Source organism: Lissotriton vulgaris, chromosome 2_1, assembly GCF_964263255.1.
Source record: "Lissotriton vulgaris chromosome 2_1, aLisVul1.2, whole genome shotgun sequence".
In the NCBI taxonomy this organism is placed as follows: domain Eukaryota; kingdom Metazoa; phylum Chordata; class Amphibia; order Caudata; family Salamandridae; genus Lissotriton; species Lissotriton vulgaris.
Window position 1 is genome coordinate 46,815,559 of NC_141687.1, and position 22,155 is coordinate 46,837,713.

General features: G+C 46.4%; 1 protein-coding gene across 5 annotated transcripts in view; it reads left to right on the forward strand.

The window, feature by feature from the left end:
• PRKAG3 (protein kinase AMP-activated non-catalytic subunit gamma 3) overlaps positions 1-21,416 on the forward strand; it is a 332,947-nt gene extending 311,531 nt beyond the window's left edge. For 3 of the 5 annotated variants that reach the window (XM_086954429.1, XM_086954430.1, XM_086954431.1), the window contains 4 exons: positions 1,150-1,187; positions 11,789-11,935; positions 18,046-18,139; positions 20,920-21,416. In XM_086954429.1, the coding sequence (XP_086810555.1) occupies positions 1,150-1,187; positions 11,789-11,935; positions 18,046-18,139; positions 20,920-20,927 (287 nt within the window). In that variant the 3' untranslated portion in view covers positions 20,928-21,416. Of the gene's footprint in view, positions 1-1,149; positions 1,188-11,788; positions 11,936-18,045; positions 18,227-20,919 lie in introns of all 5 variants that reach the window. The other 2 variants (XM_086954427.1, XM_086954428.1) reach the window with 1 other exon arrangement.
• The last annotated feature ends 739 nt before the right edge of the window (positions 21,417-22,155 follow it).

Below are 22,155 nucleotides of genomic sequence, written 5' to 3' on the forward strand. Positions count from 1 at the left end.
TAATATTTTGCAGACTAAAAAGTATCTACTGTATTAAAAGCTTCTGGGAAAAATGCAGACTCATAAAATTAGCACTGTTTAGTAGTAACCAAGTGACTTTGAAAGACCTTTGTTAGCTGCATAGTATAAATATTATTAAAAAGTAAAAACCATTCTGTACCTGAAGCAGACTCTGTTAGTGATGTAGGAGGTGAAACATGTTAAGGTTTACTTTAAAACAAGCTATTTGTAAGAACACGGTGCACTGGTCTTGCACTCTTATTAGCTGTCTCTGGTGCAACAGTTTTCCTCATACTTATTTTATATCTCATTCCAAGGCTATCCTCCCTTTTCACGGTTAATTCTATCCTTCTCAGGCTATCTGTATGAAAGCTTCATTTGACATGGATTTGAAGCAGTAACCATGTGGATAACCATATATTTCACATTGCAGAGTACGCTCTTTTTCAAGATTTGGCATATACTAACATGCTTTGCAGGTTCTGAAGCAATATGTACTGTCTGAGAGGAGGCAAAACAAAATTTTGGCCATTAAAATGTATATAATGTTTTCTACTGAATGCATTTACTACCACAAACAGAATCCCACTCTCAAGCAGTAGTTGATGGAGCAGCTAAAGTAAAAGGCTTAAAATTACAGTTTCCTCAGAGCGAGACAAAGGAATATACAGACCTTGCCTTTGGCACTAAATGGTCTTGAATTATTTTGGATCTTGACCAGAAACCACCAGAGTAAATGAACCCTGTTAATTCTGCCCTCAAAAAGGCAGCCAGCTCCATTGGTGGATGTGTGAGTACTGAATTGCAAAGAGAAGGAAGCCACAGAATGTTTATCCAGTGACTGCAAGAAAGGCCAGCCCTTCAAGCAGGGAGGCATCTTTGGATGGCCTTGAGGTGGATGGAATGGAGAGTTACATTGTCAAGGGAGCTTGGTAGCTTTTCTCATCCAATCAGGTAGGAGAACTACATACAACATAGAGGCCAAGAGTTGAGATTTCCACCATCGGCTAGCCTGTGCATGGGGGAGTAAGGAGGGGTTGAGGTGACGCTGGCATTGCTAGGTAGTACATGGATAAGTAGGCATCATGCATGGATCCAGTGACATGGAGGACATGCCAGATCTGATGCATCTCTTTCCTTCTTCTACAGGCAAAGTGGTGGGACTCTACTCCAGGTTTGACGTCATTGTAAGTATATCAGCATCATCATTGACACTGGTGCAACAATACCATTGGAGACCATAATATACTGTGATAACAGGGGGGTAAATGTAGGATAAATCGCCTCCCTTCCTCCATTTTTGCACAAACATCAGATTGCAAGTTTATAATATCCTTGATGTAATTAAAAACATTTTTTTATTGGTGTGTACATCAAAAAGAATCCAAGGGACATTAGGCACAAGCATAATGGTGAACAGTATAGAGGCACTTTGCAATATATAACCCGGGAAATATTCACATTTGCCTGCCCTTTCCCTCACTCCTAGCGACTCTCAAATTCATAAGCATGTCTAGCCCCTCTTGGTCCCAAGTATTTCGAATGGCACTCAATACAGGATTACATAGTTGTTCCCGATAATCATTCCATTTCCCCACACCTTAATCCATTTGTGCAGACACCCTCTACTTCCAAGGACTGCCTTTTCCTCCTGCATACCCCAGTCCATATCTCTCTTCCAGTCTCCGAACTGGGGTGCAATGTCAACTCCCCAGAGTCTGGCTATGTTTCGTTAGGCCATCATAAGTCCCAGAGTGACCCGCAGGTGGTCCTTGAGGCTGAGATCTGTTTGACCCCAAAGGTTCAAGAGGCACCACTTTGCCTCAGGTTCTAACCACCACACACACACTCAAAATGCAGGCCACCACTGCCAATAAGGCAGTAGCACTGGACAGTTCCATATCATATGGTAGAATGTTCCAACTTGTCCACACCTTTTGGAGCTGAGTGCCCCTCCTACTTTACCCATCTTCAGTTGTGCTGTAGCTGCATAATAACTCCTATGAAGGATCGGGAGTTGTATGAGACAGAAGTGCCAGCATGTGCCCACCTCACGCGAGGTAGCCAAGGCCTCGGGCCACTCTTCCTCTACACCACCCAGGTCTCTATCCCAGGTTTCCCTCAGTCAAACAATTTTTGTTATGTGAGGGAGACCGCCATTTTGGGAATGCAAGTAGTCATTGAGTAATCTGTCCTCAAGAGGGGAGGACTCAGGAAGGACTGCCCCTGAGGGATCACTTTTACCAGGCATGGTGGACCTTCAGGTAGCTATCGGTCTCCATGGGCGCCAAGTGATAATCATTTTGCAGTTCTGAGTAGGGGAGCACCTCGCCATTTTTCTACAAATCTCCCACTCGGGACAGGCCTATAAGATCCCATTTGTCAACCGACACACCCTATGACCGCACCAACGACCCCCACCACCACCCTCCGCGCCTGGACCCCGATCACCACCGAAGACACCATCGGCACGATGAACTCCATCCACTCCGGATCCCCAACTGACCCCTGCCCTCACCACGCCTTCAACAAGGCCGACGCTGTCATCGCACCCCACCTGCAGGACATCATCAACACCTCCTTTGACACCGCTACCTTCCCAGAGAGCTGGAAGCACGCCGAACTCAGCGCGCTACTGAAGAAACCATCAGCGGACCCCACCGAACTCAAAAACTACCGCCCCATCTCGCTCCTCCCGTTTTCTGGCCAAAGTCATCGAGAAGACCGTCAACAAGCAGCTGGCCACCTTCCTCGAGACGAACGGATCCCTCGACCTCTCGCAGTCCGGCTCTCGGGACAACCACAGCACTGAGACCGCCCTCATCGCAGCCACCGATGACATCCGAGCCCTGCTCGACAACGGGGAAACTGCGGCTCTCATCCTCCTGGACCTCTCCGCGGCATTCGACACTGTCTGCCACCGCACCCTAGTGCAGCGCCTCAGCAACGTCGGAATCCAAGAAAAGGCACTAGAATGGATCATCTCCTTCCTCGCCGGAAGGACACAGAGAGTCCGCCTCCCACCGTTCAGATCAGAAGCCACCGAAGTCATCTGCGGAGTTCCTCAAGGCTCCTCGCTCAGCCCCACCCTCTTCAACGTCTACATGAGCCCCCGCACGGCCATCGCACGCCAACACAGCCTCAACATCATCTCTTACGCCGACACGCCAGAGCCAACCTACACGAAGGGATGACAGACATAGCCGAGTGGATGATGAACAGCCACCTGAAACTGAACTCAGACAAGACGGAAGTCCTCATCCTGGGCTCTTCACCCTCCACCTGGGACGACTCCTGGTGGCCCACAGCCCTGGGCAGCGCACCCAAACCCACAGACCACGCACCCAACCTGGGCTTCATCCTGGACTCCTCCCTCTCCATGACCAGACAAGTCAACGCCGTCTCCTCGTCGTGCTTCAACATCCTGTGCATGCTACGTAAGATCTTCCGGTGGATCCCCACCGAGACCAGGAAGACGGTCACCCAGGCCCTCGTCACCAGCCGACTGGACTACGGCAACTCCCTCTACACCGGAACCACCGCCAAACTCCAGAGGAGACTCCAGCGGATCCAGAACGCCTCAGCAAGACTCATCCTCGACATCCCCCGACACTGCCACATCTCCGGACACCTGAGAGACCTGCACTGGCTCCCGGTCAACAAAAGAATCACCTTCCGTCTCCTCACCCACGCACACAAAGCCCTACACAACCAAGGCCCAAGATACCTCAACAGCCGCCTCAACTTCGACACTCCCACACGCCAGCTTCGATCGACCAACCACGCCCTCGCCGCCGTCCCCCGCATCCGAAGAGCCACCACAGGAGGAAGGTCCTTCTCCTACCTGGCCGCCAAGACCTGGAACTCCCTCCCGACCCACCTCCGCCTGACCCAAGACCACCTCGCCTTCAGGAAGCAGCTCAAGACCTGGCTGTTCGAGCAGTAGCAGACCCCCCCTCCCCAAGCGCCTTGAGACCCTCCGGGTGAGTAGTGCGCTATATAAATGCTTTGATTGATTGATTGATACCCCTCTGGAGAGCTTTGGTACCGAGACATGCAGTGTCCCACAGGGGTGTAGCTTGTGTGAGACTCCTCCCCCCAGCCCATGGCTGTCAGTGCCACGTGCCACAGGGAAATAGAGAAGGCTGTAGGGTCAAAAAGTGGTATAGAGGTCGCCCCCCATAGATGGCTCGTTGGTAGCCCCTCGGTTGCATGTTTCTCCTGTCCATCATGTAGGCCGGCTAGTTATCGGAAGGAACACCCAGTAACTGACAACGATTAGCTGGGACACCCAGTAATATTTAATAATGTCAGGGAAGGCTCTTCCCCCATTATACCAACCCCTCTTCAATTTCTGGAGCGCTATGCGAGGGGGACCCCAGTCCAAAACAAAGTGTGCGGACCTGGTATCTTTGGCACAGGAATAGGTCTGCGGTATTTGGTAGGGCGTGTTTTGAAAGTGCGTACATGAATCGGGGGACGGCCACCATCTTGAAGAGAGATGCTTTTCCTAACAAGGAGAGACGCAGAGCTTTCCTGTGTTTCCCGTCTTTCCGCATGCACAGCAATGGGGCTTCAAGGTAATACGTGTAGAACGCGTTGGGGTCTCTCGTGCTAAAGATGCCCATGAAGCGAATTCCCTCTGTCATTTATTCCAATTGATATTGTACCCTGAGTACTTATAATAGAGTGTGAATAGGTGCAGGACTTTGTCAAGTTTGGCAGAGTGATCGGCTACGTAAAGCAGGTTGTCATCTTCTGTGGAGGGAGATTCGGTCCTCCCTGTCTGCAGTCTATCTTAGTCCCCTGACCATGGAGTTGCTAAGGACCCAAGCCTCCAGTGTTTCCAATATCAGAGCAAAGATCAGGGGGGCGAATTGACAACCTTCTATGGTACCCCTTCGAAGGGCACACGGTGCAGACGTGCCCCGGTTCACTGCCACATGTGCTAGCGGGCTCCGAATACAACCACCAGATCCAAGAGGCAAAATGAGGACCGAAGCCTATCTTTTCCATGACTGCATACAAAAAGGGGCATTCCACTGTATTGAATGCCATTCACGCATCCAAGGACAGCACAAGTGTGTCCTCTCGGATTTTGAACGCTCGTCCCAATACCCCATTCAACTGCGGCAGACTGAGTGCCCTATTTCTACCTACCATAAATCCAGATTGATCAGGATGAATCAGATATCTGATCACCCCAACCAATCGAGTGACCAAAAGCTTTGCGAGCATTTTAACTTCCACATTCAGCAGTGATATAGACCTATAGGAGGCACAGCCAATAGGCGGATTATGGAGGATTATTGTTCTTGGGGATAACCACTAAGCTCGCTAGCCTGTGGTCCTGAGGAAGTTGCCCAGTATTGCGGCTTTCGAGAAACATACGGAGGAGAAGTGGGGCAACTCTGTCAGCTGTCAAATTGCAAAGTTCTAATGGTATAACATTAGGGCCCAGCACCTTACCCGACGCTAAATTACTTATCGCTTGCGCCACCTCTTCCTCAATGAAGTCCTCTTCCCGGGCCTGTCTATGATCCCGGGAGAGTTCCTGAATGTGAATATCCATGAGGAGTTCACGAGACTCATTAATTGTTGCCACTTGTGTTGGGGAGTAGAATTGAGTGTACTAGTATGCAAACATGTCTGCTATGCCCTGTCGGTCCCCAATCTGATTTCCACCAACATCACGGATCTCCAGGACCCATCGGGATGCTGCCTCTCTCCTGTCTGGCCATGCTAGCAATTTGCCAGCCCGGTCCCTGACCTTATATAAGCGATGTTGGGAGGCTTGATAATAATTTCTGGTGCAACAGGTCTGTATTCTTTCTGTTTGAGGGACAGTGCATGCTGTGAATGACCCTTGTCGTCTAACACTTGTTGAGATTCCAACTCGCTGATATCAAGTTGTTCCAGTCGGGCTCGCTTTTCTTTTTAATGGCCCCCAATCTGTGCGATGCCCTGAATGCCAAATTTTATAGACTTACAACAACATCCAAGCAGATTTAACGGAGCCCTTTTTTTCCTGGAATTAATGATGTGTGGCTTCTCAGATGGTCTCACGGATATGGGGTATTTTCAGGTACCAGGGGTTGAGTATTTCCCTGCGTCCACCATCAAGGCCTGGGAAGACGTAAGTAGTGCACACAGGAGAGTGGTAAGAGATGCCCCTGGTGAGGTGCTATGCCACGTAAATATAGGGAAGATCTTTAGTCAGGGTAAGAATGTAGTAAATTCGTGATAGGCTCCCGGGTACTCCAAAGACATCTGTGCATTGCTGTGTTATGAGATGGAAAGTGCGCCATGTGTCTGCAAGTCCAAAAGCAGAAATAAAGTAGTTTAACGGGTGGCGTGTTGCTCTCTGGGGTCGATAGGGTAATCGATCTGTCGCCTCATAAACGGTGTTGTTAAAGTCTACCCCTGGTAATAGGCTACCATCAGGGACCTGGAGGAGGAGTGCACCCAAGTACGTGAAAGCCACGTTGTAAAACTTGGGAGGGACATAGTGGGAATTGATATTGAGGCTCCTGCCCTCCCATTGTCCTGTCAATGCAACGTATCTCCCATGTGGATATGACCAAGTCGTTTGCAAAATAAGGGGGATTGATTTACGCAGGGGAATTCCAAACCCCATGACCCCATTGCAAAACTTGCATAAGCAACCATTTTGTATCCCCATCTGTCTAGGGCATGACAGGAGTTACCCTGAATGTGCGTTTCTTGCAATAAAACCATATCAGGCGAAAAGCGTTTAAGATATTGCAAAATCAATCCATATTTAATTTTGTGGCCTAGGCCATTATTGTTCAAGAATAACACACTGAAACTGGAAGCAACTATGTCAGCTGTCATGGGGGACCATTAGAAGGAAAGACTGGGAGCATTTGCCGTGTGGACACCCCCGTCAGGGCACCAAATGGACCTAGACATTGCAGTAAGCGCCGCAACAATTATCCTCAAGACACTGGAAGTTGGGAGTTGTAGTCTACACTGAGGCTCCCACTTTGGTGGAGCAGAAAGGGAAAGGTGACGGGACCCAGTAGTATGGTTTGCCACCTTGGTCATGAAGAGCATCCAACATTACACTGAAAACATGTACTAAAACTAAAACACAATGAAATTCCTGAACATCATCAGCCCACCCTGCCTCCCTGCATGCCTGAACTAAAACTGCCAGCCTCGCAACTGTGCAGAGCGCCTGTCACCTAAAAACATATTACAAACCAAAGGAGGCTCTGGGTACCACTGCCGGGTCACCCTACCCACCCCTAGAAAAGAGAAATTGTTATATCACCACAGTTATCATGAACGTGAAAGGAGCTCCTGCGCTCTACACCCCAGGAATTTGCTACCAATAATATTTAGGAGTCAATGTCTTGTGCTTCATGGCTATTCAGTGTTGCTCGGTGCCATCAGGGGAGAGGCATCAGAACCCCATTCATACCGACCACAGCCAAAGTATTGGTTGGAGGAGGTGGGGAACCCCCATGGCGAGACGGTGTCCCCATTAATCAGTGAAGTGTTGCTAGTTGGCTTGTGTTCCCAGTCCCCGCGTGGCTTCTCCATCGTCATGCTGCCGCTGAGAGCCCAGACCTCGTTGCATTCGTCCCACTGTTCCCCAACATTCTGGTCACTCCCCGGCCTTCTCCAGGCTGGTGGAGTACCAGGTCTTACCATCGACCAACACCCTTAGTTTTGCCGGAAAGATCATAGAGTACTTGATATTGTGCTGTCTCAGCTCCTTTTTAACTTCCATAAAGGACCGGCATATCCGTTGCACTCGAAGTGTAAAGTCTAGGAAGAAAGGGATTATGGCATTGCAACACTTGACCGGGGTGCAGCTTGGATGGTCTGTAGGATGACATTCCGTCCACAATAGTTGAAAATGTAAGCAAGAATGGGGTGCGGGGGAGATCCCGACTTCGGGGCGGTACCCGATACTCTGTGCATCCGTTCCACTGAAAAATATTTAGGAAAGCCATGGGTGCAGATGTTTGAGCACCCCTATTATTCTTACATTGCTATGCCAGGATCGCTCCTCAGAATCTTCAAGCTTGGCTTCCATGATCTGTGAGGTCGCACTCAGCTCCTTAACTGGGTGCTGCAGAGTCTTAGTCTCAGTTTTCAGGGAGGCAATAGAATCTTCTGCCTCCTTTACCCAGACTCCCATATTTTGGAGGTCAGCACACACCAATACAATATCTATTGAGACCGAGTCTATTTTGGTTTTAAGCGCAGAACATATTTCATGTATCACCACCATTATGTTGGCGAGAGTAGGGGAGTCTTCAGCTGGAGTGGTTCGGGGTTGAGATGCACGCTTTTCCTCCACCTGCGATGCAGTCATCATATCCCTAGGTTGCGTAAATGTATCCAGCTTTGTTTGATGGGCAGTGCGGGGTTGCCTACTGCCGGTATATCCAATGCGGTGCCAGATACTTCTTAACACCCCAGTAGATATTGACGGGGTGAGTGGGCGGTTGCTTGCACACGGAGGAGGCAAGGTACTCACTGCCGCCTGCCCGGTATCAAGGTAAGGCGCGGTACGGGGAACACTGCCTGCCACACCGAGTTGCCTCCCTTGTCGCTGGGTCGCGCCCACCTTGTATTCTCTGGGCACCAGTTCATGTGAGGCCGTGGCAGCTGCACGTCACATTGGCTGCACTCTCGAATTCGGTCAGCCTCCAGCCCTGCAGCGCTCCAGTTTCACCGCACACCTACCAACAGTCAGGTGAGATCTACAGCTCAAACATTTTCACTGTGGTAGCGGATATTCAAGCGGATGGCAGGGGGTTAGGCGACAGGGTCCGTGCTAGTGAACCGCCATCTACATCGGCGGCTAGCAATGCCCTATCCCTGATGTAGTTTTGAGCTTGTCTATTGAGATTATGACCTTCATTTTAAGTCAGAAGGACTGAATTCCTGTATGGAAGTTGTGAGGAAATGGTGTGTATTATATGGTGTGGTTGTGTGACCTCACTGTGTAGTACTCTTACCAACCCGCTTAGGTTCAGTAGGCTTCGTCTGGAAAACATTCAGTTCAACCCTGGATAACTGTGGCACTGCCCAACAAGGTGTACACAGAGGAACAAGTGTTAAGCATTTAAACAGCACCAAACAAGTGTTAAGCAATTAAACAGCAGCAGAACAACTTAAGAAGAAATCGACACAACCCTCAAAAAATTCGACACCAATTTAAAAACATAGACTGTATTTGTAAAGGAATTTAGACCCTAGAATGAAAAAGATCCACCAGAGAGTTCAGAGATGTAGGTTTTACAAGCAACAATAAATCAAAACAATTTCACTCAACAGCGAACATGCCTTGGCAAAGTCAACAAATTGAACACATAACTTTTCAAACTTAGGTAAGTGTCAACGCGGTTGGTTAGAAGTACTTGGGCAACCAACTTCAGCAGGAGGCTAGTCAGGGGGGCCAGCAAGGTTGTTAGCCACTGGGCTATCAGGTTCCTGATGACTACTTCCTGTGGAGTGTGGCATCTGGGTATCCCAGGATGCACCATTCTTCCCACTCTCAAGATGATGAGACCCCTTTCTCAACACTCAGAGCTCTCTAGCCCACCCCCACAGGTGTAGCTAGCGAGGGACTTCATGCCCCTGGAAAAACCTGTTTGACACCTGGCGTACCCCTTCCTTGGCCCAAGTGCCTGCCTGTCTGCCTAACCAGTAGAGCAGCCCCTCTCCCAAGTGCTACCCATTTGCCCTTGAAATGCTGCTTCTCCTTTGAAGCGCGCATTTTGGGCTCAACATCCATGTGACTTCTTGCAGAAGGGAGGTAACACCTCTCTCTCATGCAGGCCCCCATTGAGTCATTAGCACATCTCCCCAGGAGGGCAGGAGGCGGTCTGCAGGACAGAGCCCCATGTACATTAGTAACCAGGCACTGGAAACCTTGGGCAACAAAAGTGGCAACTTCTAAAGTTGTACTTTGCCCACTAGTGACATTAAATTTGATTAAACCATGAAATCAGATTAAATACGCTGATTCTTTTGATATCAAAGAGCACCAACCTTAGGAGTTCCATTCAAAAGTTAGCAGGGCCGAGGTGCCAGCCTGTAACTTTGTATTTGCCATTAGGGATAATAGCCTTTTCTCACTAAAAATGACAATTGAGGGTTTAAACTGTTGGAGCATGTTAAAGTACATGTCCCACTTTTTAACACACAACACTCTGTCTTCGGACTCGTTAGGCCTACCTTAGGGGGGACTTACATATAATAAAAAGGGAGTTTGGGCTTTTCCATTACCTTAAATGGCAAAGCTTAGCAAGCAGTTAAAAGCTGCCCTTCCCGTCTGCAGTGGCACACTGGGAGCCAGGTTATACCTTGTCCCGCTCAGGGTGGCACAACCAGTGCTGCAGACCCTGGGAGACACTCTATAGGCCCTGAGTACCTCTGATACCATGTACTAGGGGCTTACAAGGAAGATGGGCTATGCCAATTGAGACAAACCAATTAAACATACACTATTTTATGGGTCAGAACACATGCACGGTGCCCTGTTTAGCAGGGCTCAGGCCATTTCAAACACATTACACCAATAACTAGTAGTGAAAATGGGGCCAAAAGTAGGCAGTAAACTTGGAAAACCCCTGTTCCCATACAGAAGAACGCTCTGCCCCATCACCAATGACCAGTTGTTTTTACACCCAATTTTCTCCCTTACAGTAGGGGGCAAATGGACATTTTGAATGCTTATGCGATTGAGAATTCAGTGCGATTTAATGCCGATAAACTCAAGTCCACATTTATTTGCCATGCCATGAAGTTTAAGACGTAAAAGCATGGTGCTGGTGGGGTTTCATTGCACGGTAGTGGTAATTATGGATGCAAAGTCTGCACCTCCTTGGAACCAAGTAGCTGGTAACAAGGACCTAAATATGCTGAATTTATCCACCAGCACTCCTACCATGGAGGCCATACTCTGCTATTATCCCTGCAGAGGACAAACATCAGAAAGCAATACTATGATAACATATCCAACATATCTATCACATATTGGAGCCCAAAGTAAGTCTGTCGCCATAAAAGGAATCTTGGATACCCATCTTGATAAAACTCATGGTACTGACTGTGGAGGGATGCCGGGATACCATATATACGTGTACATATGGCTTAAACCTAGATGAGAAGCAACGGAGAGCTCTACATTAACTTTTCCTATATATTTACAATTTTGGGATACAGTATATTAAATAATTTACTTAGAAGCATATGGTTGTGACTCCAGTGTCAGGCCTGGGATTGGAAAACACACACAAACACACATGCTTGCACGCACACACACACTTCCTCCCCCACTCCCTCTCACCCTACCCCCAACCCCCTCCAAAGGGGATTTAATATAAGAGCTAAATGTGGGTGAGATGACAAGTGTGAAGCCACTCCTTGGCAGAAGGAGTGCGGAAAGGAATCAAAACAAATTTGCAGAAAATTAATAATATGTGTCTTTCAAACTAGCAATAAAAATACAGGTTAGCCAAAGGAAGCCATCCTTGCAAGAGTACATGTTATTTTGTTTCTAAAAACCAAAATTTTTGTTCAGCTTAAACTGTTTCAACAAAATATCGAGGTTCTTAAGTGATTCCCTCTCTCCTCTCTCTTTTCTGGAACTTTTCACAGAATTTTTTTTTCTATACACCTCTCCACTGTATCTCTGTCACTTTCTTCTCCTATACTCTCAAAATGTTCAGTAAGTGGCTTTTTCCAATGTCCCCAGAAATGTCTCTGAATTCTCTTTCTCTCTTTCTCACCTTCCTCTCAGCACTTGGCTGCCCAGAAGACCTACAATAACCTGGATATCAGCGTGAAGGAGGCCTTGAGACGCCGGACCCTGTGTTTAGAGGGCGTACTGAAGTGCCACCCCTATGAGACCCTGGAGGTTGTGGTCGATCGCATTACAAAAGAGCAGGTACTGCAAAATCTCAGGAGAACACTGACCCCTGTAGAACTGCATCCGATGTATCTGGTGCTGGTGTGCAGGTATAGTAGCCGCATCCACTGGGACGTTCACACCTCTGAGTCTGGTTACATGCTTTCCTGTCTCATCACCACCATTTGGTGCCTAGGGTTAAGGACCGTGGAGACCTGCAGAGGGTCAGCTACTGAGCCACTGGAAAGCCCACCCTTCGGAAACCTGAACGTCAGATCCCTTGAAGTCCTACTCGGTATCACGTACTTGGAAAGGATCACCAGTGGGTCCTGGAATGGATCATCTGTGGGATCTCTGGATTGATTGTCTAAATGGCTATTAGAAGGAATCAGTTAGTAGATCCACAGACAGGATCTCTGTTTGCTTCCCTGAAAGTTTTAAATTATAGGTTACCTGAAAATATTCATTAATTTGACTCGTTGTATTGAGGATTTACTCAATCCCTGGAAAGAGCCCTCATTAGAATCTCTGTAAACTGTTACCTATTAATTACTTTCAAACTTGGGGTTTTTCTTTGAGGCAGAATAAGCTCCACGAATTCTCAAACAGGGGTCACCCTTCTAAATTGCTCTTTCCACCATGACGGTTCATGTGTTGGAAGTATGTCGGAGTATCCAAGTACAAGATGTTGCAGAGTTTCTTCCTATGATGTCAGTTCCTGTTTCAAGAATAACATAAGCCAGTGTTTAGAAATGCAAGATGCAAAGCAATACATGCATTCACTGGTTTTTGGCACTCTTTAGCTATTGGTATTTATTTTTGTCCTTGTTTTTGTTTCGTTCAGATTGAGACAGAATGAATTAACTAGTACTTTCAGGTGTTAAATAGTCATGTGGAGAACTGTGGCTCACTGGTTAGAGGAGGCAGACCTGGAAGCAGAAGTCAGCCCGGGACCAGGGTTCAATTCCCGGCTCGGTGGGGTCTTGAGTCCTAAAGTGTCCATGGACTCGACAATTCTTGCTCCGGTGCCTACTCGATTCACGTGTACATACTCTGCGACTCAATCTCCACAACAGCCCCTCGCGGCGGGATGCCTGGCTTTCACCTTGCGGATACCCTGCCGGGGTTATCTCACAGGGGAATACCAGGACGGGTTCCCTAAGCAAGCGCTTAGAAACCGCTTGGTGATTTGCGCTATATAAATTCCTGTACATTTACATTTACTTTAATTGAAGGCTGAAGAATACACCCAAACCAGCCAATAGAAAGAAGGTGAGACTACAATGTACCAGGGGGCTGACCGAAGATGTGATTCATACGGTCTCTAGCCAATGGCTGATGGGTCCGGATCCAAAGAGGCCAATGGCTGCAGGCGCTTCTTCGAAGACCATTAGACTATAATGAAATTCAATGTACTGACCCATAGACCTGCAACAACCCCACTTTACTTTCATATGCGTGACTCGACATGCATAAACGGTTAGAAAGGTTGCAACTGTTCTCAGTATTAATGTTAGGCTAATTTTCGGAAGAATGCCAGTAAAAGAGCCCACTTGTGCAAATGTTAAAGCTGGAAGGAAAGGGGCCAGCTAACAGCTTGGATTGTTGTCAAGAGCGCATCGCAATCCACACCCTAAGATGGCGGTCAGTTGTCCTCCTCTGTCTCATTAGCTGTCGGGATATGAGGTCTGACGTCGCTCTTTGCCTTAAACTGAAGAGAATCCTCTAGGATAAGGGTGGTGCTGGTACCTGAGCCCTTCAAAAGTATGAGTGGCATACCCCAACAGGCGCAACTAAAACTGAGCCCTGTGCTCTTCCAAGGGTGGGAGGTGGTTTCATCACACATCCGGGCTGCCTGAAAGACCAGGCCGACAGCATCCCCATGCAGATGTAGAGTGTGTGGAGACCAGCCATAGCAAGGATGCATGGGCTGTGACATCCGCAGCACATCAATGCCTCACCCACCATGCAGCCGCTGCAGCTGATATGTGACCATGGGCAAGTCACAGCCCTGTCCACACCGTGATCTCAGGCTGTATGCTGTGCTTGGGGAGGGAGGTTGCACTACTCTCTTTCAGAATAATACTCTAGGTATTTTCCACTATGACATTGTTTAAAAATGCAGTTGCTTTAAATAAAGGTTGAATTCAAGATGAGTGTCTAGTGACACTGTCCACAAAAAACATTTTTAGCCTTTTTAACAATTTTTATGTAAGTCTCAAAGATGTCTACTGATTCCCAGAATCCTCTGCATATGCATGCCATCTTAGTTTCACTTTTACAGCGGCAGCGGGATAGCCAGAGACTAAATCCTGAACACGTTTGGCTGTAAAAAGCACTTTTTTTAATCATGTGTCTCCTATATTCGAAGAGCTTTGCGTGTCCCACTCCTTCGCATTTGTTGGGTGCGCGCTCTTGAAGTCTGTACCTGGCAGGCACTGATCACCCTCTCACAGGAATGTGCGGGAGTACGTTTGAGAAGGCAATTGTACAATCAGGATTCCCTCCCCATCCCAGGTCCCACTGCCAGCACTGTAGGATGAAGAAAGAAGGGATTTTCTTATAGAACACATGGGCTTTCACTGTGGTGATGCATTGGATAAAGGAAGCCATTGAGCGTCATTGCCATCCAGCTCTCTGTCCCTCAATTTGGAGAAGAAACTCACTTTCTGGAGTAACAAGAATGGTGCCGTTGACAGAGTGGAGCTAGGAAAAGATTTTCATCTCTCCAGGCAAAATAGAACTGTGCTTGCTAGAGCTCTGTCGGCAAACTCACAGTTTAACAGGCCTTTTGCAGTAAGTTGGTGCTGCCTGTAGGTGGCGATCTAAGACTGGTGTCTTACCTTACTTGATGGAGGTGCCTGCCCGTTGTCGCCTCTTCTCCAGCAAACTGAGGGAAAAAGCTCAACTTGTTATTATGGACCACAGCGGAACAGTCCATCACTGCAGAGAGTGCTGGGAGGGCCTCCTGAATGGATAATGAAAAAACACAAGAGGGCAAAGGGTTTCCCCTTAGTCAGCAGCACCACAGTCTATAAGCTGACCCTTAAAATGGCAAAAAATGCAGAGACAAACCAGCACAATGCAGAACGCCCATGATAGGTTAGAAAGAGTAGAAAACATGGCCAACAGGAAGCGGGCAGGTCAAGTAGTCACATTAAAAGGATACATGTTAACAACAGTACTATGTGGATAGAAACAAGAGGTAGTAGTGGTTTTGTTATTGCACCCCATTATAGACATGCATTCACCTGGATGATAGTATAATGGACACCCTCACAGCCTGGAACTATCGGAGAATGCAAGCGACATTTAACTTCTGGAAAAGAATTAATGCAGAAGGCCCCCCGGAAATGGCATATCTTTGTAAGAAAGAAATAGAGACCAGTGATCTTATCTGGGCGGTCAAAGCAAGGAATAAACTAGATAAGTTATGTGTTAAACTTACCCTAGAGCGAGACCAATGGAAATCAGGGCAGCAGATCCCTAAGCGGGAGTTACGGCCCATTGCTGACGTGAAGGCCCTAAAAGAAGATTTATATTACTTGAAGAGCAAATCTTCGGCCCGGTTTCTGATAGACGGATGGGTAAATGACCATCTCTTCAGCTATATAGAAGCTATGCCTAACCCAAAGCTCAGAAATGCAATATCGAAATTTAGAGTCGGCCTGAACACCCATGTAACATCAATAAGAAGATAAGATCATTTATGTCGAATGACCAAGGTCTTTGCTCCTGTGGCCTACAAGTAAAATGTAGTTGTCAACATATTCTTTTGGATTGTCTATGGTTTTTAAAGAACAGAAAACATTTTAAAACCTATTTTTATTGTCTATAAAAGTTTTAGTAGGGACCAAGCACTTAGCTTATTGATACATATGAGATTTTTGAATGTGGCATGTGAAATAGGAAGATTTTTAATTGCATTACAGGAGTCATTGAAGGAAATGGCATCGGTCGAAACAAATATATGGTAGAAATTCAATCTCTTCTATGATCTGTGGACTATTCGAGATTCGGTACAAATGTATAGCTAACGAATAAGTACCTCTTTGCTACTTTGGTGAAGAACCAAGAGTTCTTATACGTGAGTCCCCTGTTGTATTTTATTAGTAGGTTTTTACTGTGTATTATAATGTCTTATGGTTAAAACGTTGGGACAAATCATATTTTAATTGTTTGTAAAGTGCTATTTTTTTAAATGGTTAAATATGCCAAATAAAAAAATTCAAATGGATAATGAACACAAATCAGTGTGTTTTGTGTATTGGTATAATTGTTAGCCACGGCCTACTAACAAAGGTGTGATTTCATATTGGTCAAAAGGTCCAGTATGCATACAATATAGGAGGATGAAAACCAAAGCACTCAAAACAGTGTATGAAATTATTATAATGTCCAAACAGTTGGGAATTGTTTAGAAAAAAAGCAGTTCTTTTTATTGCAGAGTAAAGAAGATGATGTATTCTTCCAGTACATTGATGTTTCATATGTTCTTTCTTCAGAAATGGACAACAGTTGACACGTGTTTCGCCACTCAGTGACTTTTTCAAGGCTTAGAATACGTAGGCGGTCACAGATTCATGTAGGTAGACAAAACTATGGTCAGTAGGTACATGCATAAAGTGCCACAAGGGGTGGCACCTCCAAGGAGCGCAAAGACCAAGTAAACAGACCTAAACAGAGGTGACGGAGAAGGGCGAACGCTTTTAGGATGTGGTAGGAACCACAAGTTCAAAATTACAATGTAGGTCAGGTCGCTCTAAGAGTATATGATTAATAGAGAAATTCCATGTCCTGCCGTAAGAGCATCTAGAAACTAAGTATTGTTCCAGACTAAGGGAACAAGTTCTGAAGTAAAGATCTAGAGCGTTTTAAATATTGATGGAGACCATAGTAAGCTCCAGTCTGTTGGGTTCTCGCTAAGCTCTTCACTTCAGAATTAGTTTCCTTAGTCTGGAACAATACTTAGTTTTTATAGAAAGAGCTAGTTAAGTGTTTATTGCAATTTTTAAAAGTTGCCATGTTGTGTTTTGTTCTATCCACTTTTTTGTGATCAATGGTAATGTACATGTTGTCCTTCCCTGCAATGACATCTTGGTAAAGGTACAAACGTCATCACTTCCAATAATGTCAAATGTGTTAAAGTATTCTCAATTGAGAATTGTGTCAGTAGAGCCTGTTGTATCCTCATTGATCTCACAACTGTGCATTGACTCTGAACTTAGTCTGATGCTAGCATTTCTTCCACAGACCCATCTTTTAGACCAGAAATGACTGCCATATACCCTCGCCTCAGACGAACTCCTACAGTCCAGCTTTCTTACACTATGCAATTCTCACAACCCAGCTCTATCTCTGAATTGCCTGCCATGGCGCATGTGCTATCCTCTGAGCTCAGCCTGGTTCTCGCACTGTCTAGCCCCTATAATCTCTGTCTGTGCCTGTCGATCACCTGACCTGATTCCCATAGGCCTCCCATATGATCATATACTCGCCCCCAAATACCTTCCTTGTGACTCTAGTCTACTTCTATTAGACCCTGGGCCTGATTTATCCTATGGGATTTACATTTCGGCGGCTGTGACGGAGCAACCCGTCCACCAAGATCTAAACCAGGCCCCATGTCTTCTGTCCCTAGCTCAGCTTTCCCACTCATATCTGGCAGCTACAGTCTTGGTTCCTGACCTTAATTTGCCACCTCTACCCCCCAGAAATCGCCTTTGTGACATTACGTAGCATCCACAGCCTTAACTTCAGATCTTCAGCTTGACTCCACCAGATGCCGTCATGTCAACCTAGTGTCACTTCCCGAGCTCTGCTCCCTCATCCTAGTTGGGAGGCTCAGCCAGACCCCTTAGGCTACTTCTAACACTTAACCCTCCCAGCCCCCCACCCCCTGTCCACTTCCTCCTACCCCTCCTGCTCCCAGAGAGGATTTGCAGAGTCACAGCCTGTTATCATTCAGCTCGACTTCCGATGGTTTGCCAGATCAAAGCCTTGATGCTGGTTTTTTCTCCTTGCTCAGTCTCTGAAGTTAGATATTTGTCGGTGTCATCTTCTCTGCTCCTCATCATTCATTCATCAACTGCCTGGTCATTTTTTTAGTTTCTTGTTCTTTCTCACTTGTATTTCTCTCTTTCTGGCAGGTTCACCGCTTGGTGCTGGTTGATGACGACTACTTCCCTAAGGGAATCGTGTCCCTGTCGGACATCCTTCAAGCCCTGGTCCTATCCCCTGCAGGTATCGATGCCCTAAACTCTTAACCCTGCGATGTCAGCGCCTCCTCACCGCTTGCACCCTCCTTTCTTCCGCTTCTCTTCAGCCCAGGTAGGCTCATGTGCGCGTTTGCCCCAGCACCAGCAGTGCTCTCCTCCCTTTCCTAGCCTGTGTGGGAAACCCAAACTGACCCCTTGCTCTATCCTTTTGAGCCCCACAGGAGGCTATTTAGGCACTGATGACCTCTTTGTGTACTGAAGGCTCTTCTCTCCCCGACTCCTGCATGCTGCTCTCCTGCGTAAACCCCCTGATCCATCCCCACTCTAACCTAGGTTTGGACCCTTTCCTCTCTAGCTAGAAGCGTACAATGCATTGGGCTTTCTCCAGAGCATAACGTTCCAAAGATCCCAATAGGAGAGGTGTTTTCCCTAAAAAACACAACATAGCTTTCTATGGCCAGGCTCTGTTTTCTCTTACCAGAACAGATCCCCTAAAAACTGAAGCTGCCGATCAAACCTGGGAGGTGGACACCTGTATTCACATGAGGCTTCCAGTAGGTGGGACCAGCAGAAGGCAAGCATCTACGTGGAGAAGTGTGGCTCAATGCTTAGAGCGGCAGACCTTGATGCAGAACGCTGGCCAGGGACCAGGGTTTGATTCCTGCCTCGGCGGGTTTCGGGCTTAAATTCCTCTGACCGGATATTCGGGCTTAAATTCCTCTGACCGGATATTCTCGCCTCAGTGCCGATTCTAAGCATGGGTCCCACGCTGCAACTCTGGGCAATAGCTTGCTTAGTCTCCACAAAGGCCCCCTGATACACAAGGGATGCCTGGTTTCACCATGGGATGCCCAGGAGTGGACACCCCACAAGGAAAAGCCAGGAGGGGTTCCCTTGTGGTAGGAGTACAAGCGCCGGGATGCCTCCGGGTCACTGTTCGCGCTATACAAATACGCCACATTTACATTTACACATCTACCTGATTATTCCAAATCCCCTTTGAGTTGCCCACCCTCCATGTGGTCACTGGCCAGTCAGCCCCAAACCCTCCATTTAAGGGGTGAGTTTTAGTTTTAGGAGCCAACTGTAGCACACATTCCTTCCTACAACGGCTCAACCCAAAGTGCAAACTTTAGTTAGTTCCACCAAGTTGAGTGACCCTTTCATGTTGCGTGCAATGGTAGCGCATACAAAACCTTAAAGCATGTAAGCCCAGAGCCACGCAAAAAAGAAGGGACTAATTATGTACCAGAAGATGCATATGGAAGTTAATGTGAATAACCCTACTCTGGGGATCTGTACAAATATCCTTTCCTACTTCTATACAAACTAAAGAGCTGCTAAAAAAGCACCAGAAGTGAATGACAGACATACTTCTTGATGGTTCCTCCTGAATCAGTCACACATTTATCCTTCTCTGGTTGATAACATGTGAACCATTCAGTTGGGTGATAAAGGTACTTCTTGCAAGTTCCTAAAGATAGGTGACGTTACAGAGTTCCTTATAACAGCATGCTGCTTGTTATTATCCGTGAATACTTGAGCTGGATCTATTACAGTGCTGGAGTTTAGCAATCCGAATTCCCAATGTTAATTTGCTATGCGAGCAGCATTTACTAGCAGTATAGACCCTGCACTCTTTTTGCGCTACAGTCGGAATCAATATATCTTTTACATATTATTTCACCATTGTTTTCCCCTTAGAAATCTCTTGAACTTGTTCTATGACTAATACATAAAAACTGGTGGCAGTGTTTCAACATTTCAGTATGACTTTGTGGGGATGGGAATGTTCCCCGCATGGTCTACAGGCATGTACCCCTGCCCTGAGTGACCCAACTTCATGTGAATCTGGTATTTTGATTTTTACCAGGCCTGTTATCACACTATCCAGGTATGTGTACTGAGGCCTAGGTCTGTCCCAGACAATGCTACGGACCAGAAATGGGACACACCAAGCATGCCTTCTTTTAATGACATGGGACTACTGTCCATGATATGGGTTATTGGCATTAGTGTTGGTGGCAGTTTACTGATTTTTCTGAATGACATGTTCTGAATTTGCACAGTAATGCCTGCGTTGTAGGTATTGCGGTGTAAACACCGCGATGTAACGTCATAGATTCAACTCAGTGCGTTCTATTATGTTGGACATTTAAACAGAACTAAATGCTCATAACAGGGTGTGAAGTGCTTTAATATATCCATATAGCATACCAGGTATGGTATCCCTAACCTTGTGATCTGAGGCCAGTCTGACTAGATAGGTAATGTCTGGAAAAAATCTGCAGTCATGACGAACGTTATCATTTTTCACCCGTATAATCTGAGTCACTGGCACTCATTCAACGTTAAAGGTAACACTGGCCCTAAATATTTACGATTATCCTCATATGAATTCTATAAAGAATAAAAACAATAGTAGGTGTTCAATAATCATTCAAATCTGTTGTTTGATACTGAAGTATAAAACTGTATGAAGAAATTTTAAATTCGTATCTATATTCAGTCCCAGAGCATATATTGGGACTAGTTGGGAGATCCATACATGCACACCTTTACACTTATTTGCTGGTTATGTTTCTGGAGAAAAGAACAAAAGCGAACCTATTGTAGGGTATGCATTCCTTTCCCTTTCCTCTGCTGCTCTGCTAAGACATTTGCATATATGTTTCCTTTAATTACTGAAATGTATTTTATGATATTTGTTTTCCAACATTTTAGAACAGTCAATTTTTATTTTGTGTCAACAGAATAATTTCCAAATCCTCTATTGTATTCCTTTTCTTTGTTTCTGTTTTACAGGCATTTAAAGTGGAACACGGGGACAGTGCCTTATGTTTTATGCACTTTACAATGTGAACTTTGCATCCTGGGAGACAGGAGGTCTAGCTAAGCGAGCTGAAGCCCGAGAGGCTGGTTCCTCACTGCAGGGCCCGTCCGCTGCCCCTGATGCCACTCCAGTTGCAGACATTTCCCTAAACTGCAGTCTAGTCACTGACTAGGTAGTCTGGTTGGGGCCACACTCAAGGAATCCTATCTCGCAAAAGAGAGACAAGACAAGGCTGGACGACCATAGCCCGTTACCCGCTGTCCCGCAAAGCGTCTCTCTTCAAGGCAATGACCAGAGCAGCAGTAGAGAGACAAAGAGACTGATGATGGAAGCAGTCAGCAGGGTGAAAGAAGGAATGAACACACTGCATAATAAACTTTGCTTCAATTTCATGTATGAGAAACATAACTGGTCCATATCAATTGGTTCATGCATATTAAAGGAAGAGACATCTTGGTGCACAATTGTATGCCTTTGGGTCACATTTGAAGTTGTTAGAGACTATCTAGTGGCCCCCCACCCAAGCTGGGGGCACCCAGGGTAGTTGCTTAGTTCTGCCTCTCTAGAACTAGAATTTAGAACTAGAACTTGCTTTATTAAATTTTTCTCACTAAGCCTGTTTTCGTATGGCATCACAAATGAATTAAGTCACATCAAGGTGATGGTGTAACACTATATCAAGTGTGTGACTGTGCGTGAGCACACAACACCCCGCAAGCCTGCTCACGAATTGAACTACCTCTTAGTGGGAGGTTGGGGTAATCTCTCAAGCCTTCCTTTACACTGTTCCATCAAAACCGCCTGCTTGTAATGCACTTTTTTTGTGTGCAAAAAAAACAACTAAAACAGAACAGAATCTAGATAGACAGACTTACATGTCACTGAAAAACAAAATCACTGCAGTGGTGCCTGAGGCTTCCAAACCATGTTTGCATATTTTGCATACTTTACTTTGCCTGCATGTTTGATTTTTAACAAAAACAACACTGGGAATATTCCAAGCTGAATATTTGACTGTCAAACATAGCCATCAAAATATGTTAACTTAAAATAAAATCATCAGAAAAACACAAAGACTTATTTATGTGGGTAAGTAGTGGCACGATTCATGCCAGGGATGAGTGTCACTGTCACATGTAGCAGGGGTACCTTCATCTTGTATGGCAAAGCCTTGTAGTCATCGGTGCCAGAGGTCTTGTTGTCGCGGA